Source organism: Populus nigra, chromosome 8 (genome assembly GCF_951802175.1).
Source record: "Populus nigra chromosome 8, ddPopNigr1.1, whole genome shotgun sequence".
Classification (NCBI taxonomy): domain Eukaryota; kingdom Viridiplantae; phylum Streptophyta; class Magnoliopsida; order Malpighiales; family Salicaceae; genus Populus; species Populus nigra.
This window is the reverse complement of record NC_084859.1, coordinates 10,746,847-10,774,366: the sequence shown is the minus strand read 5'-3', so window position 1 is coordinate 10,774,366 and position 27,520 is coordinate 10,746,847. Positions and strand designations below refer to the sequence as shown.

The 27,520-nt window shown below is 33.2% G+C and overlaps 3 protein-coding genes across 5 annotated transcripts; 2 read left to right on the top strand and 1 right to left on the bottom strand.

The window, feature by feature from the left end:
* Positions 1–170: 170 nt before the first annotated feature.
* LOC133701377 (probable glycosyltransferase At3g07620) lies at positions 171–7,958 on the bottom strand. The gene is made up of 5 exons (XM_062125278.1): positions 7,754–7,958; positions 6,600–7,263; positions 6,371–6,501; positions 3,193–3,541; positions 171–1,642 (listed from the first exon to the last, which is right to left on the bottom strand). Exons 2-5 carry the CDS (start codon positions 7,044–7,046, stop codon positions 953–955), a joined length of 1,617 nt encoding a protein of 538 aa, XP_061981262.1. The 5' UTR covers positions 7,047–7,263; positions 7,754–7,958; the 3' UTR covers positions 171–952.
* Positions 7,959–11,143: 3,185 nt separating this feature from the next.
* On the top strand, positions 11,144–15,844 carry LOC133700635 (uncharacterized). 2 transcript variants are annotated; one of them, XM_062124220.1, is made up of 10 exons: positions 11,144–11,459; positions 12,424–12,483; positions 12,574–12,613; positions 13,130–13,308; positions 13,450–13,488; positions 13,682–13,768; positions 13,949–14,009; positions 14,355–14,479; positions 15,045–15,136; positions 15,322–15,602. In XM_062124220.1, the coding sequence occupies exons 1-10, from the start codon at positions 11,412–11,414 to the stop codon at positions 15,434–15,436; spliced, it is 846 nt and encodes a 281-aa protein (XP_061980204.1). In that variant the 5' UTR covers positions 11,144–11,411; the 3' UTR covers positions 15,437–15,602. The 2 variants fall into 2 exon arrangements, with proteins under 2 accessions (XP_061980204.1, XP_061980203.1); XM_062124219.1 differs by lacking the exon at positions 15,045–15,136 and having other exon boundaries at positions 15,322–15,844.
* Positions 15,845–20,223: 4,379 nt separating this feature from the next.
* On the top strand, positions 20,224–27,379 carry LOC133702218 (E3 ubiquitin ligase PARAQUAT TOLERANCE 3). 2 transcript variants are annotated; one of them, XM_062126500.1, is made up of 15 exons: positions 20,224–21,220; positions 21,665–21,761; positions 22,089–22,170; positions 22,278–22,444; positions 22,547–22,623; positions 22,829–22,885; positions 22,986–23,142; positions 23,245–23,393; positions 23,650–23,814; positions 23,909–24,211; positions 24,346–24,387; positions 24,590–24,833; positions 24,926–25,045; positions 25,381–25,450; positions 26,360–27,379. In XM_062126500.1, exons 1-15 carry the CDS (start codon positions 21,055–21,057, stop codon positions 27,026–27,028), a joined length of 2,565 nt encoding a protein of 854 aa, XP_061982484.1. In that variant the 5' UTR covers positions 20,224–21,054; the 3' UTR covers positions 27,029–27,379. The 2 variants fall into 2 exon arrangements, with proteins under 2 accessions (XP_061982484.1, XP_061982483.1); XM_062126499.1 differs by having other exon boundaries at positions 22,820–22,885.
* Positions 27,380–27,520: the final 141 nt, after the last annotated feature.

The window sequence follows — 27,520 nt, the reverse complement described above, 5'->3', positions numbered from 1 at the left end:
ATGTTATCTCGTGTTAATCCAGGTTTTTAATCAGATGAGATTAGATCAGTTAAGTCAAATTTTTTTTATTTTTTTTAAAAGCTAAATTAATTCAAATTCTAGGTCAACCGGTAGTGTCATCAAATAGATAAATTATAAATTGTCAAATCCAATTCAATTCTCACCAAACATACAAGAAGATAATTATTTATTCATTTCAGTCATGTCCTGTCCAATCAATACTTTCCAACATGCCAAACACCACATTAAAGAATGAGAAACACGAAATTTTTGAGACAAGCCTTTTCTCCTCAGCATTCCTTCTATGATATAAAATTTGCCGCGCTCTATATATGATTGTAAGTATGGGAGTCATCAGATTCGAGTTTTCCAAGTACCTGTGGCAAGAGCCAACAGCTCCAGCTAACAGACACATATAGAGGTTACGAGTTACAAATGGCGCAGCTGCCATTTTACACATCGCTAAATTCTTAAACGTTTGGTTCAATCATTTTGTATGCGAAATCCGAGCTCCTCCGTTTCATGGTATGGGAGTCCTGGGAGTGGTGACAAAACACCAACATAATGGAGCAGGCTATATATAGGCCGGACCAAATATTAACCCTAGGTTCAATAGCACCAGCGTTCATTTATTAAAGGCAAGTGGGGTGGCAGCTAACAGCCATCGACGTCCATCCAGTATAGCAGATTTATGACTAAAGATAATGCAGTCTGTAAATCATACTGTACATGCCTGTGTCATGAACTTCCATACGTCCTTGGCTTTCTTCCCATAAAATATTCATTTCTGCTTTTTCAGTTGAGAGTACATGATTGACATCAAGCCATTTCCAGGGACCACAGCAGTTTTACAGAATTGATACTGGCCATGTGGAATGTCTACTCTTTTGGGCTCATCATCAATACTTGGCTGTACTTTGCCGAAGTATTGCACACCAAATTAAAGGAATTGCTACGATTGTGGGATTTGAACATGGTTCAACCTGCTAAACCAAATGGAATGCAGAATCATGTGGAACAAATCGTACCTGAGTGGTCTTGGGTTCCAAAGAAAATGCTTTTGCACCGTCTTCAGATTAGCTAGCATTGTAAGATATCTTCTCAGTGGGATAGCCAAAAGAATCTCCTTCAGCTTCGGGATATCCTTCTCCGCTACAACAACAGAGAAGGCACTCCAATCCAAAACTTCATTGAAAGGAAGAACAAAATTATCTGCAATGATGACTGGAACACACTCGTAATAAATGGCCTCGACGATCCGAGGGCTGTTAACTTCATAGCCCATTGGACATATACAGTACTTGCTAGATTTCATATGTTGAACATAAGTCATCTTTCGAGATATACCAATGGGTAGCGGCCCATATATTTTCATGTCATCATCTTTGTTGTGCCAGTACTTCAGGAGTGTCGGTCGGACCCTTCCATGCAAATTTCCAGCGAAGAAGGCAAGGATTGGACGCTGTGATACTCTTATACCACCACCGACATTTCTAAGTGGTCTCTTGGGACTCCTTATGGTAGTTTCAGGCAGGGATACGTCCTGGCCAGCAGTAAAAATACCTTCAGACACATCTGCATTGCATAAAGCCTTCATGGTGTTTTTGGTTAGTTCCTCGTGCATAGTCAATGCGTAAGGTCCCTGTATGGTTTAGAACATAGGAAAACTAGGTTAACAAAACATAATGACAGTAGTTGAACAATATTCAAGAACAAACATTCCAGCATTCTCAAAGTAATTGAAAGAAAATCGCAAGAACAAAATTCATATTTCAAAACATGTATCAAGCTGCACGAGTGCGTATTTGTAGACATTTAAATGAGTAAAATTCATGTTAGGAGGACAAGTGAAAGTTGAACCAGGTTGATGTAGTCGGCTTGCGATAATGAGTGATTCTGAGTAGTTAGATGTAGGTTTATCATAAACAAATTATGTTGATGATTTAGAAGATATAAATATGGACCGATGAGATAGTTATAGGTTCAAGAAAATGTTTGGTCACATCAAACTAACTAGAATGATAGCTCAAAAGAATTATTTTTTATCTGATCATTGTATCGCACTTAAATTTTTATTAGAGTTTTTGGATGTAGTTTCCCCTATAGTAGCTATTATGTTGCTACGCAGACCATTAGATATTTAGATATCAAAAATCTCGCTCAAATTCTCGATTTTAGTAGTTTTGTGATTTTCCTTGTTATTATCATGCTTCTTTCAGATTTTATATTTCTTTTCTTTGTAATTTCAGGTTTTTTTTTTTTAATTAAGATAGGGTTTCTAATTTATTTAAGATTTTATAAACTTTTTCGATAGACAGACTTTATTATTATTATTTTTAAAACGACTAAATCTATAAATTTAAGGTTCATATGTATATCTATAATCCCTTTGGCTCATCAAAATTATGTATGTTTTATTTGTTGTGATCTTTAACTTTTCGTTTGCATCATATGTCTAGCGTAACTACCCACTCAAGTAAGACTTGTAATTATTCAGCTAAGGTTGGTTGTGAAGCCAAAGCCTTGACGTTGGCATGCAACAACTTGGGGTAAACATTTGCATTTAAAGCTTTTTATCTTACATATCAGGTTCAGCATCCAAACTGATTATTGTAATATTCTAGTCACACTTTTGAAATATTCACAGTAAACATTTGATGATTCTATGCATGATTGTTTGCTAGCGCATTTAATTATGTGTTCGGGTGAGATCAAAGACTAGCTTTGTTATTGTCTTCATAAAAGACAGATGACCAAACAGAATAGAAAAGGAAGATACAATTAATTGTTTTGACAGAGCTATAGGTTGATGGTGGAAAAAATATATTAAAAAAATATTTATTTTTAATATTTATTATTGTTAAATTTAATATACTTTTTAAAAAATAATTATATATTATTTTTTTAGTTTAGTTTATATTAAATGCTAAAATTAATAATAGTATAATAACCCTAGTTATAAAACATAATTAGCTTAATAAATCAACTTAATTGGAACTCAATACACCCGAGATCTGGATCAGTCCGAGTTAAAAAAAAATTAAAAAAAGATTGATCTAATTAAAATTATTATCATAATTTAAAAAAAAAACAAGTTGAAGCACGCTCCAATTATTATCATACGGAGAGGATATATCAGCACTCACAGAATCAAAATGGAGATCTACGGAGAGGAATAAGAAATTACCATACCCAATCATGGCATGCAACAAGAAAATGGTCCCTTCCATGTGTGCGGTTCCAATATGGATACTTTGCAGCAATCATGTTTGCATAGTCTCGCATAAAGATTGACAATGGTCTCAAATTATGTGAATTGGGCACATAAACCGCTACCTCCAGCTGGCGTGCACTGTATGGAAGATAAAATAGATGAGCCTTTTCTGGATCTCTCGAGACAAACTCCCTGCTTGCCTCCATAAACTTCATAAACCATCCTTCAGAAGCATAGATTCCATAGAGATGCGGTTGATGAAAGATGGGCTTATCTCCATCTGGGTAGATGTAAACTTTAAGTATCGTTTCCATCAACTCGTAGCTCCTGAAATTCAGGTTGAATTGCCTTCAAACACATGTTTTTAAAACAATTGACAACAATGGAATCATGTTGTTCGTTGAGCTGAATAACATATGGTATCAAAGCCCTGGGAGGCCAAACTAGAAATAAGCTGACTTTTAGAACAGCTACAGATATGCTAGCACTGTGGAACAAAGGAGTAGATGGAAACTAACAAAACAGAACAACCTCAACCACTTATTGATTCAATTAGTTTGAAATTGTTTCAAGCAAACGTTACTCTCCTCCACTACTTAATCAAGATATCTTACATGCTGGGCGAAGTATTTTTATTCTGATGATGATGCGTTTAATTACAGTATGCAACAAAAGAGAAACTTCTGTCATGGCAATTCAAAAGGCAGCCTTAATAACAAGTTTCGTGAAGCTTGCAGGGAATCAAAGGCTTGTCGGATTGGCTGACGTGATTGTTGAATATCATAGTATTTCATAAATGGAGAAAATTAACAGGTGCTCGGGTAATCCTATTTCATTCACAAAATACACACTAGGTTCAATGACTTCGAAAAAGGAACCTCCAAGTACTAAATATGTAGCCCTGGATGTACAAATTCGGTAGGTGGAAGAGATGAAAGTGAAAACTTGCTGAACCACAAATCTTAACATAAATACATGAAAAACAATTGGTGAATGCTAAAAAGAAAAATTAGAAGGAGGCTTGCATTGCAGACAAGAAGGATTCCTATGTCATTGCTTGATTATAGCATATACTACATCGTTGACATGAGCTATGTTGTTAGCTTGATCAAATTTTTGTTTAACATAAAAAGTTTCAAAGGCATTACTAATATGTTTTTTTTAAAAGAATTTTTTTTATCTTGAATTTAAAATCTTATGCATTTTGTACAACACTTTTCTTAATTATTGATATAGTGAGATATTGGATGACTTTTTTTTTTATTGTGAGACGATAATATATTAGATTGATTCTATGTTAACTAATAATAACTTATTAAATTTGTGTCCCGAGTCATGAAAACATGATAATTTCATATAAAGCAAATTGAAATAAATTAAAAAAATTAATTTTCAACCAACAAAATATTAGGGACAAAACTGGAAAAACTTACTTTGATTTAAAAAAACAAAAAAACAACCATAATTAACTTCTCAAACTCACAAGTTAAGTCATGATAACTTCCATAGAAAGCAAATTGAAAAAAATCAAGAAGCAAATTTCCTCATCAACTCGATATTAAAGGATGAAATTGTAAAAAAAAAGAAACAATTAAAAAAATAACCAAAAAAAATCAAGTCAACCTGGGTTAGTATGTCAAACTTGCTACCCGAGTTAGCTTGTAAAACTTGCTACTTGGATTATGAGAATGAAATAAACCTATATAAAGCAAATTGAAAAATAAATCACAAAGAATGGCCCAAGTCAACCTACGCTAACCTGCTAAACACACGAAAAGCAAATAAAAAAAACTATAAATTTCAATTCTAAACAAAACTAATGTTAAAGGATAAAATTGAAAAAAAAAATCAATTAAAATTAAGACTTAAAAAAACAACCTAACTCAATCTAGGTTAACTCGTCAAACATGCAACCCTAATCATAATATAGATTTTTTTTTTCCAAATCAAGTATCAACCAAGCACTAAATTCTTTTCTCTAACACTGTGGGAACCTCACATGAAGCCAATCAAAGCAAGCCATCAAGTTCGAATCTAAATCAACCTAAATGAAAAGGAAAAAAAACTCGAGTAAAAACCAAAAACACAAACACTTGTCACTATTACAATCTATCGTGTGCAACTATAAGGAAACCTAAACACTGATTTCAGTTTTAAATTTGAACCCTAAAGCTCTAATTATTCTAAATCAATGAAATCAAATTTTATTTTAACAACTCGCTCATCAACTAAACACCAAATTTTTTCTCTAACATCGTAAAAACCTCATATGAAGTCAATCGAATCAGATCATCAAGTCTGATCCTAAATCAATTTAATTTGAAATGATAAAATTAAAAAAAAAACTTGAACAAAAAAAAATAGCAATCCAAGGTGTTTTTATCTTTACATCTACGAGAACCCTAAATATTTTAGTTTCTTTTGTATTTGTTTTTGTAATTGTAATTTGGTATTGAAGTTTCTCTATTCTGCCCAAGAGTATGGCGGATAAAAAGGAGAATCTTTGATTCGGACCTAATAACTAGTGTCATCTGAACAGGAAAGAAAAATAGATGTTTTCTTGTCATAACAGCAACGCAGCACTTATTCTTTGATTGCCTACAATGCAAATCGGTTAAAGAGACAGTGTATTTCTAATTCTTCTAGACGAGGGGATAATGAATTTTCTTGGAAACCTCTAGCACTGAACGAAACGAACTATGCCTGCTTATCGAATCTGGACAGGGAGTAATAGATGTACTCATCAGAAGAACTCAAAATACAAGAATGGTATGAAGTTGCAAGTTAAACTGAACAACACAGACACAAAACTGAAATGAGCCACGACTCAACAAAGAAAACAATCGAACTATATGAAGGAGAAAACTACACCAATTTCTGTTTTCCTCGATCCATAGCAAATCCATTGCTAAAGACCTATTCATTAAATTATCTTCATATTGCGTGACCGTGACAAACCCAGTTGAACTAGTTGTCTAAATACTGCAAATTCTACCTCCTTGCAATTTATGTACTTCTATTTTGCTTTCTTATATGCAACCAACAATGAAATGCCTATCTGTCTCCCTCTCCCTCTCTTCATATGAACAGATTGGCATAGTTCATGTTATCTTTAACTTAGGAGACCATAAACTGGCGGTGAGAAGCATTACATACCTCTTAAAAACAGAAATGTTCCGAAATATAGGGGCACTCAGATAAGGATCATCAATTACCACTGGGGCATGCTCAATCTCCCTTTTGGCATATATAAGTGCATCATTCGGTGACAAGGACCAAATGAATCTCTGGATTATATGAAAGGAGGAAAAAAAATTGTTTGTACCAACTCCTTTATGATAATTCCCAAAGAAAAGGTTGAGGTTACAATACTCAATGGCTGTACCTGCATACGAGGATGTATAGGACTACGAGGAGGAGGAAGAACAACCTTTGACTCATCATTTTCCTTGCTCTTCTTCTTTCTCCTTTTTAATACAGAGTTTCTCGTCCGAGAGACTTTGGCTCTTTTATTTTTAGATGGTACTGTGGTATTCGGAGAAAGAACTGAAGCAGCAGAAACAGGAGGAAATTGTTGAACCCTTGCTTCAGTAAGAGCCTCTCTTGACTGCATACTACCATTCAAGGATACGTACGATGAAACAGCTAGAGGTGGAGAAAGGAACCACATATTCACTGTACGAGGAAATGCAAATGTGGGAACCAAAACTCCAACTATTGTCATGACCACACCAAGGAACAGCAGTTTTCTCCAATCAACTTTTTTCCAAGCGCAACGCCATAATAATTCTCTCATCAGAACAACTACAAAAAGTTCTCTGTTCCCAATCATCTAACTAGTGATAACAGTATCAAAAAACTCCTCATATAAAGGATGAGCACATCAATCTAGTCCTTTGGGATTGAAGATTCAGAGATTTCACAGATTTGGTTGCCTGGGGAGGCCAAAACAACATTAAAACCATCGGCAGCGCGTGAAAAAAAGCAGAATCTTGGTTTTATCTTGCAAATTATACCCTTCAAATCTACAACTCCAAAAGGGCCAGCTTCTGAAACAAGAAACTGAAAACATCAATCAACTTAAAAAAAAAAACTGAGAAATCTCAAGCATTTACCCAATTCAATCGGAATTACAATTAAGAAAGAATACATAATCCATCCTGACAATATATTTTACAATCTATAGATTAACTAACTTTAGATAGTTACAACAATCCAATCTCCAATCATCTGTGCACGTCACACCTCTCCAAATTTGGAGGCTTTATTTAATAACCACTTGATTACTTTTTTTATATAAAAAAAAAAAATGGGTTCATTTATATTTATTTTTCAAAGCTTGAGAGGGGGCGGATCCATTAATGGCATGCTTTTAATAATTTATACCGATGAAAATTCTCCTTGTACTTCAATACTAACCTTGAGCATTCCGTTATTAAGGGGAGATTAACGTAAGAAGGCATGAGTATTAAAATCCAAAAGTAATTGGTGACTTCAAAGAACTGCAAAAAAATAAAAAGAAAGAGATGGAGAAAGTACCTGGTGTTGGAACAGAGATTGGAGGATGAGATTGGGAAGAGATTGGGAAGTGAAAGTACTTTGCGAAATTGGAAGGAAATGATGAGATATGAAAAGCTTTAGTGATGAAGGAAGGAAGGAAGGAAAGGAGAAAAGTGAATTTGACTGTTTGAGTGGAGGGAAAGAAGGGAAAGCATTGCGTCTGCAACGGACCCGGTAAACTGACTGACCGTTGCGCCTTGAAATACCTTTTCTCAATTCTAACTTTTCTTTTGAGTTCTCTTTTCCAGGGCGTTGCGTCTATTACTTTTTTATAAAAAAAAAATTATTTTATTTAATATTTGAGCAAGATAGTATTTTATAAAAATTATTTTTTATTTAATATTATTTTTTATATTTTTAGATATTTTAATGTGTCGATTTTAAAAATACTTTTTAAAAAAATAATCACTGCTGCATACTTTTAATTATGATAAGTTTTCATCCACTCTGATGAACAACTCTTTTTTCCTAAGATCTGTACCTTAAACGATAATTTAATAAATCATAATCACTTAATAAGCAAACGAATTCTCCTGTATTATTGAGGTGTTTATAAGAACACATGCATGCATGTGTGAGTGTGTGAAAGCATCCGAATGCATTGTGTTATAATATTAATAGGAAACTCAATAATATTCACATTTGGGTACTATTCATTATCAAATTACCTTCTTTACTAAAACATCTGGTTTTTTTCAAAAAAAAATTCTTTCAATTTAATCCTTCTATAACCAAGTTAGATGAAATTAGTTTTGAAATTATAGCAAAACTACCAAATAAAAAAAAAAGATGACCGAAATATAAAACACAAAGAAAATACATGTCTAATCCTAAATTCTAGACAATTTTTATTTTAGTTTAAAAGTTCATTTTCATTTCCTAGCTTTGATCATGAAAAGAGGAGAGAGAATTTCACTTGGAAACAATGAAGAGATAAAAAAAATAGTTTGTTTGACAACTTTTTTTAGTTATAAGATGTCAGGTTCTATTCGATGAAACGAGTTTAATTATGGTAGGGTTCTCTTTATAAACATGCATGAAAAAAAAAGATTGGGTTCCATTTTGATTTGTTTTATTTGGTTCATTTTTTTTTGTTGGTTTTGGGGTTGATATATGGTTTAGAGAGGTTTTTTATGGTGTTTATTAGTTGTTTTCGGGTGAAAATTGGTTGGAAAATAAATTTTAATTGAAAAAATCTCATTCTTGATTTTTCAGGCACCATAGTAATAATTGAATTCTGGTAACAAATATGTCACCAACATTTTTAAGAAAACAAAAGGAAAATAGGGCCTATTTGAGTGGCTTCTAATAGGCCCACACATCTCGGATATTTTTTTTAGATTTTTTATTTTTTTCTTGTTTTTAATTTTTTTCGTAATTTCATTGATTAATGTGGGTTTTTAATGAGTTTTTTATCTAAGATTTTTTTAAAAAAATAAGTATTTTTCTTAATTAATTTTATTTTTCATATTATGTATTATTATACTTTTCTAGTTTTTTTATCCTAATTGAAAGGAATAGTTTTTTCTATTTTATTTTTTATATTTAGTATTATTAGGTTTTTCTAGTTTTTCTATATAAATGGTTATAATACCCTTTTGATAAATAAAGACTTTAAGGAATAAAAAATGAATCTTTTGGATGTCTCCCCATAATTAAAGTGTTCTTAATCTTTAGATATCTTCACTTGTAACAAGCATTGTTACTTTTCATTTTTATTTGTGTCAATTGCTAGCAAATTCCAATTATTCCTAGTGATTTTTATTGTGTACTGTCAAATCACAATGATTAAAGTTCATAGAAAATATGTATTAAAGCTCAACAATTTCTGATGATTAGTTGAAGTGTGTTGTTGAATAATTATTAGTGAAAGAAATTGCAAAATAAGATGTACTTGTATAGAAAGGGATGATGAGGTTCCCCTCAAGAAAGAGAAGTCTAGGAAACAATGTGTTATTTTCATCTACATTAGTTCATATTATTGAAAACTATAATGACGAGACTTGTGATGAGACGTCTTGCACATAGGTTTTAAAGTTCACAATAAAATAGTCCATACATGAAAAAATATTTATGGTGAAGGACATTTTATATTTGATGTTTGAACTTGAGGATGAGTTTCTTTTAACTGGGGGACATTGATACTTGAGTTTTTTTTTAGAAAATAAAAAAATAGCTAGTTTTATTTTTTTTTCTTTTTTGATTCTCCAATTCGATATTATTAGGATTTTCTAGTTTTAGTTTCTAATTTAAAAGAATAGATTTCCTATTTTATTATTTCCATTTAATATTATTAGGATTTTTTAGTTTATTTTCTTATAAAAAGTGTTGTGATGGCTTTTTGATAAGAAAAGACATAGATGTATAAAAAATAAATATTTTAAATGTCTTTTTAATTTTTAAGAGTTATGACTTTTTATAAACTCCATTGCTCACATTTGCATCAATTTTCTAGTTTTTTTAATTCAATTTTACTCTTAAATTTTAATTATTCATCATGATTGGCTAATCTATGCTACTTCCCAGCGTTAAGAAGCTCAGCGCTAACTCATTGCTACTTAGCATGCAAACATTGCTTCTCAGAATGTAAATAGAAAATAATAATAATAACAATAATCATTAGCGCTTTCAATTGGGTAGAGATCCGGAACAGAGCTCAATGCATGTTGGTTTTATAGGCCTTCTGGGGACAGAATGGATATTCTGCCTTTATTAACAAAATTAGATAACGATGTCGTTGCATCCTTCTATTTTTGCTGATTTTCATCTTTACCCCTTTACATTCATCAATATTCCACTTCTACCTCTATAGTTTAAAACTTTCGGAATTACTTTTTTAAGATATTATAACATCAATAGATAATCGAGAAGGAAAATTGAAAGAAAATAAAGCCTTATAAAATAAAAATATGAAACAAGGTTAGAATTTTGTTAATTATTTAATAATAAAGGATAAAAATAATCCTATAAAATAAAAATATTTCACGTTTTATTTTCATTTTCAATTTCAATGTATAGCTCAATGATAATGTAACTCAAACCTTTAAAGAAGTAACTTAATTGATCAAGTTCTAGATTTGTTTCTTAAAAATTACCGATTCAAATCTTATAAACCTTAAAATCACTGGATATTTATATAGTTATTAACTTTAAGGTCCGTAGAATTAGTCGAGATATATGTAAGCAAGTCTGAATACCCATATTAATTAAAAAAAAATTAATATAACAACGCAAAAATAAAAACCTTGACGATCCAACCATGTTTTAAGAATTTTTTATTTTTAAATTAATATTAAATTAAATTTTAAAACATAAAATAATATAGTTTTTTAAAATAATATTTACCCAGCGCTCAAGCGGTGTCATCAATAACTAACAGCGGCACCGAATCACCTAACTTTCAAAGGCAAATCAACAAGATTCGGCAACACCCAGAACTTAAACCCCTTTCTCCTAAAAATTAAGTAAAGAAAAAGAACCGTTCAGCTTCGTGCCTCTGTTAATTTTTTAGATTAGTTTTCGATCTGTGATTGTGAATTTTTCTGATCTGATAACGTAAATGGAACCATTTTTTTGATCTCCGTTATACAATTAAACGACTTAGTTTTCTTTCTGCTTCTGTAATCCTAGCGCCTCCATGGCTGCACCTTTCTTCTCTACTCCGTTTCAACCTTACGTTTATCAGGTACACGATTTCACTCTACTTTCACAATTACGTCTATATGATTGGTCGCTGATGTCAAGGAATAAAATTTGAATGATGGAGGTTGAATTTAGGGTTTTAGTGTGGTTTGATCCCTTTTTGATGTTCATTGTTCATGGCTGAGCTTAGTAGCAGAAGTGACTTTGTTACTCAATTCGATATAAATGTGATCTGTTTTTGCTAATTGAACAAGATTTTGTGTAAAATGGGATTTTTTTTATTTATAAAATTAAGGAATATTTTGGAAATTGGTATCACTGATTTTTTTTTTTTGGATTTTCTTACCTTTGAGGTTCTCACCTCATCAGCGAACGCTGATCAAACTATCATCTAGTTTGTAAACTCTTCTTCTTGTATTGAGGAAGATTCTTGGCTGCTTGGTCTGTGAAGCTTTTTGGAACATGCTCTAGGTTTAAGTTTGGTTCTTCTTTGGCTGTTGCCTATGTCAATATGAATATGAATATAAAGATTGTATGATCAAAATGATGAAGATTGAAGATATAAGAAGAATATGCGGAAGAAGACAATAAAACAGTAGTGATTGATTGGGCAGGCTGATAAAAGGAAAATGAATTCTGATTTGAAGAGAGAGTTTTGGAGTTGGTTCCGCTTCACAACTGTTATGACCTAGGAAGTCCTACTGTGGTGCAATGGTTTAAACTTAATTCACCATTCAATTTATATCATTGATGATTACAATATATAGAAACCAATGTTGGGTGATTGGTTTCCACCTATTTCCTTTAGGTGGATATGTTGTTTATTTTGCTAGTCCTGTGGGTATCATTCTTCCTGGTTTGGTATCATCAGTTCTGCCTACTTTATGAAGACTAATTTAATCCCAGGATCACCAATTTATATTGCCTCCTTTGTTGTTGAGAGTCTGTACTTTAATTTTGTAATATTACATACACTGAATAATCTCATGAGGGATAATGTAATGTAGAGTCATGAAGGTGCTGTGATACCTTTCCAGATTCTGGGGGGTGAAGCTCAGATGGTTCAGGTGTGTATGATAATTATCCCTAGTTTGTGCCACTCCTTTTTGGTTCTCTGTTCTAAATTTCTTCAATGGTATTGATTTTTGCATATTCAGATAATGTTGAAACCACAAGAAAAAATTATTGCAAAACCAGGTAAGGTGATTGAAACTCGATTTTCTTTATGGCTTATACATATCTGTGTTAGCTTTTTTTTTCCTTTCCTTTTTTTTTTTTTTTTGATGAATGAATGAATATCATTTATAAAGGAAACAGAAAATGTTGGAGCCAATCCCTAGTACAAAGCAAAAGGCAATTTTTTCCATGGGTATGACTCTTAAACTAACCCCCAAATGTAGCAAACATTAACAAAGGAGGTTTCCTGATGGCATCTTTGCACATGTCGGTATTTTGTAATCTATTTTTAATGATAAAAACTATATTATATACAATACTATCTGTTGATGATGATTGTTTAGAGTGCCACCTGTGTGTTTCTCTCTTGCCATATAAGATCGAGGCAAGCACACCAGGATATCCTTAGGAGCTAGGAGAGGAAGGATTTTTTATTTCAAGTCGGTGCTTTGCCCAATCAAACATCTTTAATTATGAAACACACATTCCATTCACTATTACCATGCCGCATGGAACTGATACCCAAGTAAAGTGCAGGTTCTATGTGCTTCATGTCTGGGTCCATTGAAATGGAGAATGTTTTAATCCCTGAAAATGAAGTGGGTGTCTGGCAGTGGTTTTTTGGCAAGGCTGTTACTAGTGTAATCTTCCGTAATCCTGGTCCAAGTAATGGATTTGTTGGAATTGCTACACCTTCTCTTGCAAGAATCCTCCCGGTTTGTGCTTCTATTATGTGAAGTTTTGAGATGCATTAAATTTTTTTATCTTGTGATGTGAAGCTCATGATCCCAAATTTATAATTTAATATGGCTGGCCATTGTTTGTAATTTGTCTGGTCTGTTGTTGTTTGTCTGCAGATTGACTTGGCAAAGTTTGGAGGAGAGATTTTATGCCTGGTAAAGCTAATTCACGTTTTTTGTTGGTGTCCCTGGTTTTGCTGATAAGAATTTTCTTTTTATGGTATTAGTCATTTTGCAGTGAAAAAACTTGGATGCTCAAAGCTTGTATTATTTTCGAAGTAGAAGTATGTTTTTTTCTCCTTACTCTTTACCTGCTGGAAATTTATTTCTTTGTGAAATTGTTGTGTAGCCAGATGCATTCCTTTGCTCCGTCAATGATGTGAAGGTCAGCAATGCATTAGATCACAGGGCACGTAATGTCATGCCTAATATAGAGGTTAGATTATGTTTGTTTGCAAGCACTCTCCACTCTGAATTTTTCAATTTTGTCTGTTTGCTTTTGTTGACTGACTGTCATGGTCATTCAAGCAATCTTTTTTTCTGTTTAAACCTGTCTTATCTTGATCTTTCCTCAAGTCATCTGATTTTTTTTATGGTGATATTGATGCTTCTATAGGGGTTTTTGAGGCAGAAGCTAACTGGACAGGGACTTGCATTTATTCTTGCTGGAGGATCTGGTATGCATTTTCTGACATCTCAAGAATTAGAAAGTACTTTCCCTGAATTCTATATATGCAATTGGATCAGGAACAGAATGGCCTTTTAGGCTTATCTCTGTGGTTTGGAATATCTTGGCAGGCTTCAGTGTCCACTCATGCTTGTTTGCAACACCCACTCACTTGTTTCCTTTCTGTTCTTTTCTTATATTATCACTTTCCTCTTCCATTTCTCCCTGTTGTGCTTGATCTTTGATTGTATACACTTTTCATGGACGTGTTTACTGTTTTTTCTGTCACACTAATCTCTGGATCTGTCCCGTTTTGCACTGACCTGGGAGCTTTATGGCTTTTGTTTTATGCTAGTTGCACAGAAAGTTCTTGAGGTGGGTGAGGTATTAGCTGTTGACGTGTCTTGCATTGCTGCCCTTAATACCACAGTCAATGTCCAAATCAAATACAATGGGCCAGTGAGACGAGCAGTCTTTGGGGTAAGTTGCTCTTTTTTATAGATTTCACTCTCTATTTCTCTCTTCATTTTTTTTGTTTACTTTTGTCTTTGCTGGTCCAAGCCCTTAATTTTTAGTGATGTTGTGGACTTTCTCCATTACAGTGTGCTTGTTGTTCGATTATAGTAATCAGTTAATACTCACGGCTTCTTGCCTAATGTGATATTGTTAGTGTGCTGACTTGCGCCTTTACACTGTTGGCATAACAGAAAACGGATGGAGAATGAAAGCAGATAAAGTCTTTTTCTTGTTTAGGTGTTAGCAGCAAATAAAAACAACGCAGACTTTTGTCTTTTTTCATATAGAAAATAGTAGCTTATTTTCTCTAAATTTTACCTTGTATAAGAGTCCAAGGTTACCTTGATCTGTTTCGTCACCACGAAACACAAGTGCTCATTTACAGGGGACCAAACAACCACGATACAAAATAATGAATCAACAAAGTTAAACATAGCTTCTTTGTTTATGAAAAACACCCTGCATCCCTTAAGTATATAATTAACATTTTGCAAGAACTGGCTGTTCTAAACTGTCTTTGAAATTACAGGGCGACAATTTAGTAACAGCCACTCTAACAGGACCAGGCATCGTCTTTATCCAAAGTTTGCCCTTTCAACTGTTTTCTCAGCGCATTGCTAGGTAACATCATTTTTCAGCATGGCCAAAACGTCGATTTTCTTTCTTTGAAATTCTTACACTGTATCGATTGAAGAGTCTATTTTGATCTTTTCATTTTCGCTCTTGCCCCTCCATTTGAGGTTTATCAAAGCTAATTACTCTCCATTGCAAAGCTTAACGAAGTTGAATGGTTTTCTGATTGACAGGGCAGTGACATCCCCAAACATGAGAGAGAATCCAAAGTTCTTTGTGCAGATTGCGATTTTCTTTTTCCTGGCATATGTTGTGATTGTATCTTCATTAATCTTGACCGATGTATGAACCTTTTTTTTTGTTCTTTTTCCTTTTTTTTCTTTATTAAACCCCACATTATAGCCCTTAATCGAGCGTTGTGCTGCGGCTTATTTAATTTGAGTATGACCGTATCAATGGGAACAAGGGTTTTGAATTGGTCTTTTTGGATATGTATATTTTGTTCGTTATGATAGCTTTGGTTACGTTTTGTGACAAAAGAAACAGAAACAACAACTGGAACAGAAGGGATGGCAGTCGACCCTTTAGATTCAACATCAAATATGCTTCAATCTCGTATCCTCGCTGGTGAGGAACATTATGAAACTATACAAAGAGTTGAGCAAGCTTCATATTATTGTTGCAGCTATGTGAGTTGTTATTGTGATTTTTATTTTTGGATCCCATGAGATTTATATAGTAGTCAGTGTTGATGCATTGTTTTTTTTTTTTTTGTCTCACTTTTTCTTTAAAAAAAATCAATACTATCTTATATACACATGATAAATTTTATAGTATTATTGGAGTAATTAGTAACATCATATTAATTAATTTTTATAATTTTTTAAAAAAAATAGAGAGATAATAAAAAAAAAATTAGATGAAGATATTCTTATTATTTTTTATGGATAATAAATTTTATATTATTTCTTCTCTTTGTATTTATCTTTTTGTTTAAGTAAATCTCAGGAAGTAACTAAGGATGTCTCTTGTTACTTTCTATTAATTTTAATTTTTAAGGATATTTGGGATGTTAATAAATTAGAAGTTGAAATGTTGGTGGAAAGATAAAGACAACGTAATCAAATTATTGGGATAATGTTCTTGTATGCACGTATTTTCATAGTTAAAAGTCTCTGTATTAATTTATGTATTCAAAATGGTAATAATTAATTTGATTTAAATAGATATACTAATTAAAAATAAATAAAATTACTTTATTTCTCAATAATTACTTTATAATATCAATAATCTTCTTTAAATTTTTTTAATTATTATATGTATGATATGATTTTTTATTTTGATTTTTTTCTCTTATCATCATAAATTTATTATTTTTAAATAACTTTTTCTTATAATTTAAACTTTTGTTTTCAACAATATCATATATTTATGTTTACCATTCTTAACAACTTTAAGGTTTAACATGTAGGAATGTAATTGAAAAGCTTATTTAGGGACCAAATGACATTTATACTAAATAATGCGGATTAAAAAAAATTCAAGCACTTAATTGTAAGAAAAAAAAAAGAATGTTTAGGTTCAAATAAATATTTTGAGAAATTATAGGGACCAAAATATGCATCACTAAAATATTACATATTGTAATCAACTAACACGTATTACTGTTATTTAATAAGTGCTTGACATTGTGATAGCGTGATTGTGATTTAAAACATGTTATAGATATATTATGAGTTGTTATAAATATCCCATATTAAAAATGAAAAAGAGAAGTGAAGAGCTTATACGCGCACGAGTTCAATGTTTATGAGACTTGTTTTAATAAATTTATTTTTTAATAAATACATTATTATAATAATAATAATAATAATAAAAAGCAGCTTATTTTAAAATAGGCTAGCAATGATTAGGTTTGCAAGGACGGGGCAGTGTCTGGCCCAAAATAAAAAGCTCAAACATGTATGAGTGTGGAAGATCATGTCTACATATCTCTTTTTTATAGATTGAATGACAAGTTATCTTCTAATATAAATTCTGGTGTGGCTAAGATATTGTTTGGAATTGCGTTTATAATTGTGTTTTATTAAAATTTTAATTTTTTTTTTTGTTAAAATTAAGTACGGTTTGTATTTTTTGGATTGTTTTGATGTGCTGATGTCAAAAATAATTTTTAAAAAATAAAAAAACATCATTGGCATGTATTTCGGCATGAAAAGCTATTTGAAAAGTACCCGTAACCACAATAACAAACACGCTCTAAAAAGTATAGCTCAAGTTTTTCTATCCTAAAACCTTGTTTTTTAATTTTTTTACCCAAAAACATCTAAAAAACATGTTATGAACCCATTAAACCAGTTTTTAATCTCAAAACATCCTCCAATCAATGGAAAAACTCAAAATGAAAATGAATAAAAAAATTTCTCAAGCCCTCGTAAAACTCCTCTCTATAAATCAAACTCATTAACTCTAAAATTGATTTTTTTTGGTGTCCAGAGCATGTTCGACTAACCTTTTCTCTCTGACCTTTTCTCTCTGGTTTTTTTTTTAACAACTTTCTTTCTCTTATTTCAACAATTAATGGGACTCCAAAGTGATAAAAAAAAAATTAGTATTGAAACATAAAATCCATAAATTTCAAGGACCAGCTAAAATTTGTAAACTAAAACTTCAAGAACCAAAATAAAATTTCTACGCCTTTTCAATATTAGGTATTTTTTTTCTTATTTTAATCTTTGTTTTTTTTTAATTTGTTTTCAACTGAAATATAAAAATCAATTTCAAAAAATCAATTTTTAATCTAACACTGCAATATTTCTCAATCCTTTGCATATGCGAAAGCATCTGAAGCAAAACAAAACAATCCCTGACATATAAAATTAGGCTAATATAATTTGGAAGAACTCAATTAAAAAGAAATAAAGTTAGATGATCAAAATAAATAAATAAAAACATTTTGGAATGAACAATTGAGATAGGAAACCATGATAATGGTTTTATTGTTTATTAGCTATTTGACTCGTGTTTTGCCGGGGGTCAAATAATTGTTTCTTTTAGCAAAAAAAAATGAATATACAAGCTTTTCCAATGTATTTTTTGACAATAACAAATTCTAATCATAAATCAAAATGCTTATGCATGCATTTAATTAAATAAATCGAGCATTATCTATGCCAAAAAATAAAAAAAAAAGGTGTTAACGAGTCTATTTGACTCGCTTTGTTGTGGGTCATATAATTGTTTCTAACACAAAAAACGAGTTTATAGGTGTTGTTATTGTGCTTTTTAACATCGAGAAAAAAATATAATTGTGGATCTAAAATTAGATACTTACATATAATGAAAAAAAAACAAGGATTATATGTGTTAATAAATCCAAAATAGAGTTGTAAACGCGTGTAGAGTCTCAAGTTATTTTTTAACATGGTAGAAAAATAAGACAATGTTGCAAGCGCGTTTAAGATTCTCTTAATTGAAAAATATAAAAACAATGTGTATGCTAAACAAAATAAATCTTAGAATGTATGAACCGATAAACTAAGAAAGAAATATTAATGCCTATCAAATTCTAAAATAAAAGGATAATCAATCTCATAAAATAAAAGATAGATAAATATAATATTTTATTAATAATACTATCAATTATTATATATATATATATAAAAGATAATTATGATATTTAACCCCAACTTTTTCTTTTAATGCATACAATTTTTTTTACCCTAAAGGTTACATTTTCTTACCATGAAAATAATATTTATTCTTATAAAAACACCATGAAGATAAAGTTCATATACATAAAAAAATATAGATGAATTATAATAATCTATTCAAAACATTAAATACATACAAAATATTTTTAAAAAACAACCACTATTTAAAAAGTGTTAAATAAACAATCTAAAAAAATTAGAGGGGGTATTAATTTAAAAATATATTAAAAAATATTAAAAAAATACATAAAAAAGTATAAAAAAACAAAATTAAAAAAAAGACTAGCTGTTGTTGTTGAGCTAAGTAAGTTAGGCCTATATGCGAGCCTCATCTTTTTATTTGAAAATTCCATCCACCTCATTTAAAAAAAAACAAAAAGCTATGTGTTGCCCACTTTATCCTTGATTCTGCATGGAATAGTAGCTGAAAAATTAGAGGTTTCGGTTTTTTGATCTAAAAATTTATTTTTAACTCATTTTGACCAAAAACACTTGTAAAACACTCTATAAACCTTAAAAAACTCGTATATGGCCTTAAATAACCTAAAAATCAGTTCATAAATATAAAATCAACTTGAAAAAAAACTACAAGCTGAAATGTCTTATTTTAGGCAATGAGAAGGCTAAATATGTAAGCTCCCCCTTATCAAATAGAATTCATCGACACCAAAATCAAACTTTCTCGTGGTCTAAATCGGTGTTAATCAAGACTTTCACTCCCTATTATTAAAATCTGATGAATTTCTCTCTTATCTCTCAAATCAGAAACTGAAATAAAAGAAAAATGAAGTTCTAAATCAAAATTGAAATTTCAAAAACCAAAGAGATCAAAAAAAGAAATTGAAAAGTATAAGGATCAAACTGAACTTTTTAAAATTTTAAGGTTGCTGTCTTTTTCATCTGTTTTTTTATTATGATTATCTGTCTTTTAATTTTTTCATTCGTAAGATGATAAAATTAAAAAAATAAAAATAAAAAAACCTGACACATAGTGAGTACACAATGTATTGAAAGCGTATTTGATATTGTGGTAATAATAGTTTTTTAAAGTATTTTTTTGTTTGAAATTATATTTAAATAATATTTTTATTTTTTAAAACTTATTTTTAATGCTATTACATCAAAACAATTTTAAAATATATAAAAAAATAATTTTAAATAAAAAAAATAATTCAGCGTTCACAAACAAGCTATGAACGTGTGTCCATTCAGCAACTCGACAGCAATTTCCTCTCAACGAGTTTTCTTTAATAAAACAATTTCACATGTAATGTAATAATTATTCTATATTTTTTTCTTTGTAAAAACAGTAAAACCTGGCGAATATAATTGGACTCGATATATAAAGATGGGCCCTTTCGGGACGTTATCCAGAAGTCCGAGACTCCTAAACAAAGCGTCAATTGGCAGCACACATATAGGAATACAAACCAGTAAATAAATAATAAACCCGTGCAACGCAAGCAAAAGCTATCACGTCCCCCCCTTCTCTCTATACAGACCCACCCGCACTCCCACGCACACTTTTTTCGCCCCTGTAACCACAGATCCGTAAAACTACCCCCCTAATCGGGTTCTCGACAAGCCCTAACCCTAACCTGTCTCTCTCGCTCTATCAAATGAGGTGTCGCGAAGAATCCCTCGAAATCTCTCGATTTAAGGGTTGTCGCAGTGAAGCTTCAATCAATCTCCTTTAATGATAATCATCACTGCACCCGAGATTGTTTTCAAGTTCGTGATTTTTTCTCGGTGATTGAGGATTTGGCGGCTGTTGTCTAATCTGACCGGGCTATGAAGATTTGGATCGGCTGATTTATCAGATTCAATCATTTCCCAATGAAGTTCGACGATTATGGGGTTTATTTTGCTTTAGGTGCGATCTTTCAATTACCACTCACAAGTTCCGAAATTGTTCGATTGAGTTAAATTGCGACCAGAGGTTTCTTGTTTCAAGGATTTGATTGGTCTGATTGCACTCAAAGAGAGGAGCTTTTTGCTATTGGCTAGGTTTCGAAGGGTTTGTTGGGAAAGAGGCACGCGAAGCGAACGGTTCTTCTTCCGTAGTTGGTTTGTTTGATTGATCTTTACTTGAGAAGGATAGAGAAAGGAGAGAGAGAGTTCAATTTTTTGTACTGTTATCTTTTTTTAGTTGAATAGCAGGCCTTGTTTTTTGAGAGGCACGGTTTTATTGTGTGTGCTGTTGTTTTGATATCCGATCATATTTTTTTTATTGAATTAGTGGAAAGAAAAAAAATGGCTGTGTATTACAAATTTAAGAGTGCCAGAGATTATGATTCAATCCCAATGGACGGTCCATTTATATCCGTTGGTACTTTGAAAGAAAAAATATTTGAATCAAAGCATTTGGGAAGGGGTACAGATTTCGACCTTGTTGTCACTAATGCCCAAACCAATGAAGGTTGGTTTTAATTCTTTTTTTAGTTTAACTAGATTGTTTTTCACTTAGATTGTCCTTCAATTAAATTACAAACCTAATAGCAATGCAACTCTTAATTCTGGGTTTTGCTTCTGGATTCCTCATTCCACTTTCTGCCCATATTGTTTTTAGCACCTGGATTTGCACACTGATGCACGTTATGGAGAAGGCTAGTTTGTGCCCAATGTATCCAGTTGCGTGCAAATGAGCTTTCTTAACTGTGGGCAGTGGAAAAACCAAACAAATTTCATGCTGAATTGTTTGTAGATGCCTATTGGGGGTTTTGTAGATGGACTAACTTCTTATGACTAGGAATGATTGGTTCCACCAAATGGGATTGCATTTGATAAACTATAAGTTTGGTTTTATAATTTATCATTCTTGTAGTGTTTTATAGCCTTGCTGTTCCCTTGTTTCCAATTTCAGAGTATCTTGATGAAGCAATGTTAATTCCCAAAAATACCTCTGTATTAATACGCCGAGTTCCAGGGAGGCCTCGTCTGCCCATTGTTACAGAGCAAGAGTACTATCTCAAACCTTTAAATTCTTAAACGCTTGATTGAGTTTATTTAGTTAAGGCCAATGTTTTTGGAAGATGGAGCATGAAATGGTTTGATTTGTGGAACTGTCATAATTTATATCAGCCCAGACATTTGTAGAGTTCTTGTGCTTTATTTATCTGTGGAATAGGGTTTAAGGGTGCAGTTTCCTCAAATAGGTTACTTTCATTGACTTAATGATTTAGACTGATCCTACAGTGCAGTGCTCGCAAATTGATTTTCATTTTGTTTTAGCTTCTTGTTAAACAAATTCAGGGCTAGGTTGAGTTTGTCCTTGTTATATTTTGCAGGCCAAAGTTGGAAACTAAGTTGGAGGACACCCTTCCAGAGAAGGGTAGTTGTATGGGTGGTGATTCATCTTCCATGAGATATGTAAGCTTGGATGCTGCCATCTTTTCCTTGAATTGATTTGGTAATATAGCAATATAATTAGTATGAATTTGTAGTGTGTTTGTTATGTGTGCTATTTGATATTGTAGACTGAAGACAATGAATGGGATGAATTTGGAAACGATTTGTATTCCATCCCTGATGTACTGCCTGTTCAATCTAGTAATCCACCTCCTGATGTGGCCCCTACAAACAAGGCTGATGAGGACGACAGAATTAAGGCATTGATTGATACCCCAGCATTGGACTGGCAGCGGTGAGATTGATCCTCAGTTGTGTTACATTGAAATCTGCGTGCTTTTACTATCTGTGGAGTTATTTGTATGTATATTTGTTAAATTTCCATTTGGGTTTGCAGTCAGGGTGCTGATGGCTTTGGTGCTGGTAGAGGTTTTGGTAGGGGTGTGGCTGGAAGAATGGGCGGGCGTGGTTTTGGTGATTTTCTTATTCCTTCTCTTGTGATTATTGCATTGTTTTTTGGTGTGTTTCCATAAAGCTAAAATTTCTCTTTTCCTTTGTGATTGTGTGCTTGTCCATGTTGGACATGTGCTAGTATTAACATTCACTAAAGAGTGCATGTTTACTTCAAACATTTTCCCAATACACTGACATAAATGATTTTTTTGTTGAGGTCGATTAGGCTTGGAGCGGAAAACACCTCCACAAGGCTATGTATGCCACAGATGCAAGATTCCTGGTTTGTAACTGTTCATATTTAAATGAAAACACCTCCACTTAAACTTGTTGGGCAGGAGAGCAGTATGCAAACCATTAATTTTTGTGTCACCTTTATTCAGGGCATTTTATTCAACACTGCCCTACAAATGGTGACCCTAATTACGATATTAAAAGAGTAAAGCCACCTACTGGTATTCCAAAGTCAATGCTGATGGCTACCCCAGATGGCTCATATGCTTTACCTAGTGGTGCAGTTGCTGTTTTGAAGCCAAATGAGTAAGCTGATATCTATTTTATGCTTCAATATTTCTTCTCCATATGGTTTTAAATTAGATATGTTAGCAATCAAATTCATTATGAATGTTTAAATTTGAACAGGGCTGCTTTTGAGAGAGAAATTGAAGGCCTACCTTCCACACGGCCTGTTGGTGATCTTCCACCTGAACTTCACTGCCCACTGTGCAAGGAAGTTATGAAAGATGCAGTCTTAACAAGCAAATGTTGTTTCACGAGCTTCTGTGACAAGTGTAAGTGTTCTTTTTTATTTTTTTCCATCTCCTGTATCACCTTGTATTGGAATTTCATTTGCCACCTGCCATATAAATTGTTCTACCACAGCATTAAATTTTCTTTGAATCGGCAATTTGGCAATACTTCTCCACCATCTTCTACCTCGTTAGTTTTAGGAATGTCTAGTTGGCCTATTATAACTCATTTTATTTCTTTATTTCAGTATTTAGAGTATTCTTACATGTAGTTACCGCCCTTTTCTGTTTAATACAGGTATAAGAGATTACATTATCTCAAAGTCAAAGTGTGTATGTGGGGTATCAAATGTCCTTGCAGATGATCTTCTTCCTAACAAGACTCTCAGGGATACAATCAATCGTATTTTGGAGTCTGGTAACAGTAGTGCTGAAAATGTAGGAAGCGCCTTTCAAGTTCAAGGTTTGTGCATGTGTTTGTTTTGTATTAGTTGCATAAATTTTCTGCTAATTCAATTACATGCATGATTAATTGCATTCTAACTTTCTAAGTTTAGATATGGAATCTGCACGCTGTCCACCTCCAAAGATTCCATCACCCACACAGTCTGCTGCATCTAAGGGAGAACATAAGCCGTCTCCTGTTAATGAAGAATCTCCAATTTTAAACAAGGAAGTAGCTGAGGAGGAGAAGCCTCTTATTGCTTCTCAGCAAGTCCCTGAGAAAGTGAGGACTGCTAAAGCTGTGGATGTATCTGAGGCTACACATGAGTCAATAAGTGTGAAGGAGCCAGCATCACAAGGAAGTGCTCCACTGGCTGAGGAAGAAGTTCAGCAGAAGCTGGCTCCTGGTGAGGCAGGTAATGGCCAATCTTTATATATACATTTATTGTTGTTGTTGTTAGGGCGTTATGGAATCCTCTGTTTTCTCTTAATTTCACTTAGAAAAGACACATGAGAGTGGCTTAATTGACTGTGACTTTTGCTTTGTCAGGGAAGAAAAAGAAAAAGAAGAAAGTTCGCATGCCTCCGAATGGTATATTGGTTGCTTTCTTTAGTTTTTCCTGGATAAATGGGTTCTGTAACTATGGTTTCATACATAATGACTGATTAATTTTTTTTTTGGATTAGTGATATGTTCTTTATTCTAGGCTTGGGGTTTTTGTATTTATTTCAATTTGTAATTAATTATTAGTGACAATATTTATGATTCCCTCGATGAATGTAATGTATCACAGATTTGTGGAAAGCTTCTCAGGATCTTGCAGCTGAGAGCTTTATGATGCCTATGGGTCCCTCTGCCTTTAATCCATATTGGAGTGGCATGCAGACTGGAATGGAAGGATACATGGCTCCTTATCCAGGTCCAATGCCCTTTATGGGTTATGGATTAAGCCCTTTGGATATGCCATTTGGGGGAGTTATGCCTCCAGATCCTTTTGGTGCCCAGAGTTATATGATGCCTGCTGTTCCACCTCAGAGGTACACAATTCTGCATTTTGGTTATTTTTCTTGTCTTGTCTCTGCAAGCTGACAAACTTATTTGGAATTTTCTTATCTCCCAACTGCTGTAGGGATCTTGCTGAATTTGGAATGAACATGAATCTCAGACCTCCTCTAATGAGCAGGGAGGAATTTGAGGCTCGCAAAGCTGATGTCAGGAGGCGTCGTGAAAATGAGAGGCAAGCTGAAAGGTAATATTACTGTTTCTCATTATTTCCTAGTGGTTTAAGAAATGATGTAACATTTCTTATGTTAAATTGCATGGTTCTTAAACCATTATATTAAATATCAGACCTGTTGCTTGGTGCTTGATACGATACCCCCACCCCCAAAAACACTTGCGTGCATGCACATCCACCCCAAACCCTTGGGTGGCTTGTAAAATATGTTATAATCAGCTCATTTAGGAGTTTGATGATCATGTGACTTAACCAGTTCCTTTCCCCCCCCTGGTTAGCCCTGTGATCTCATTTTTTGTCCATTTAATCATATTCTTGTTAATGTCTAAATAATTCTCTTTCTATAGGGAGTTTTCCAGAGATTGGGATCCGGGTAGGGAAGTGAGCGGCGGCGGCGATGTTTCTTCAATGAAATCTGTATGTCTTTTATGATTGTTTGGATTTCTCTTTATTATCTATTTCTGTACTGCTCAGGTACCTTCCATGGTGTTGAGCAACAATTTAGCCAGAACACACTTTTGTCTTTTCAATGCTAGAAAAGATAATTGGTTATTATTATTTTACTGGGGTTTCTGAGTCCTTCCTCAACTTGAAAAAAATCCTCATTTACTCCATTTTCAGATGAACTACTTGGAGTTAGAACCTGAAATTAACACCAAAGCCAACCCAGTTTTTGAATTTTCATGGTTCCTCGAGACTTTTTATTAGATTTGTCGCCATTCACCTCTTCCATCTCATGCCTTCCATGTAAATTTTGTAAATCAGTCTTTCTGGATTTGCTGGCACCACGTCCTTGAACAGAGCAATTCACTCTCCCCAATAAGGGTGACTCTGCTTCTATTTCTCCATTTGTTGTTTTATTGAAGTTTTTTTGACAGAACAGTAGAAATTCTTTTCCGTTAATTATTTGGAGCTGAGTAAATATTTTCTTGTTTTTTTTTCCCATAATAGTTAAAGATGAGCACTAAAAACCTCGAATCTATAGTTGAAAAATAAGAGTACCATTGAATTCATGCCTCTTTGCAGCCTTAATTTTCAGGGACAGAAGTTTTTGTACGAGAAATTGATTGTTGTGCAGTTTTTTTTTTTTTTGCTGTAGTATAGAATAATAATTAATAAAACTAAGAGCTTTTAGTCTCCGGAGGTAAAAAAAAGGTTTTTTGATAAGTATAAATTTTAATAAAGCACTGTATGTATCATTAATAATTAAAAAGAAGGAAGAATATTAAAAATTAACCAGGAGTTGTTTTTTCTTATATCTTAATACCAAAAATGAAAGGAAAGAAAGGTGATATTCTAATAGTTATTCCTTATCTGTTGGTGCAGAAGTCAATACCACAATCCAGTGCCAGCAGCGATCCCCATCATCATCGTCGAAGGTCTGAGAGATTATCACCGGAACGTTCAGCCCGTGAGATTGACCCATTACCACCACGCCCTTCTAAAAGAAAGTCTGACCGCCATGAACACGGTGATAGAGATGCCGATGATTTTGATTACCATGAGCGTGACCGTAGTGACCGTGATCACCACCACCACCACCGCCACCGTTCAGAATCCTCATCCAAAGCTGTATCTGAGACTACCACTAAACCCCCTTCTACAACAGTAACAGACCGAAAGCAAAAAGTTAGCGTGTTCTCTCGCATTAGCTTTCCAGCAGAAGGAGAACCCACCAGTAAGAAGCGCAAGGTATCATCCTCTAGTGAAGCAGCACCAGCAGCTACTGGTGGTGGCGGCCCTTTATCTTCTACACATCACAAGTCATCGTCACCAGTTAATAATGGCTATTATGATGACTACAAGTCATCTTCTGTGAAGACCAGAAAGAGCAGTAGCAGTGTTGCTGCCACGGCCATGGACTACGAGTCCAGTGATGATGACAGGCACTTCAAGAGGAAACCCTCTAGGTATGAGCCATCACCTCCTCCTCCAGCAGAGTGGGAGGAGGATGTTAAGCATTCAAGAAGAGATAAGGACCGGAAGCATAGATAAGGGAAGATTGTCCTTTTAGTTTCCAACCGATCCTTTTTTGAAGGAAAATGAAAGCAGTGGGAGCTGCTGTCTTCCTGTTACTGGAGCAAGGTGGAGCTGTATTAGCTGGTGGTGGTGGAACCTCTCTCGAAAAAGGTGGAAATATGTGGAAGTCTGCCCAGCGAGTGAGCGATTGTACATCGAATAAAATGCTTTTAAATATCAAAATGGGAGATACAACTGTCAACTATGGCTTGTGAAATTGTAACAACCAACTCATAATTTTGAGTTCTTCCACTCCATTTTTAAGTATATGTAACTAAACAAAACCAAATTCCTCCCAATTTCATCCTCCTTTTAGTTGACGATTCATTCATTCTGTATTCGTCTGCTCTTTATTTTTGCAATCATTTAAACTTACGCGGTTGTTTATGCTGCTGTAGTTCTTACCAATCTTTTCATCCACTTCTCTCTGGTTTTATTCTCTTCCTTTTTTCTGTATCTTGTTCCTCG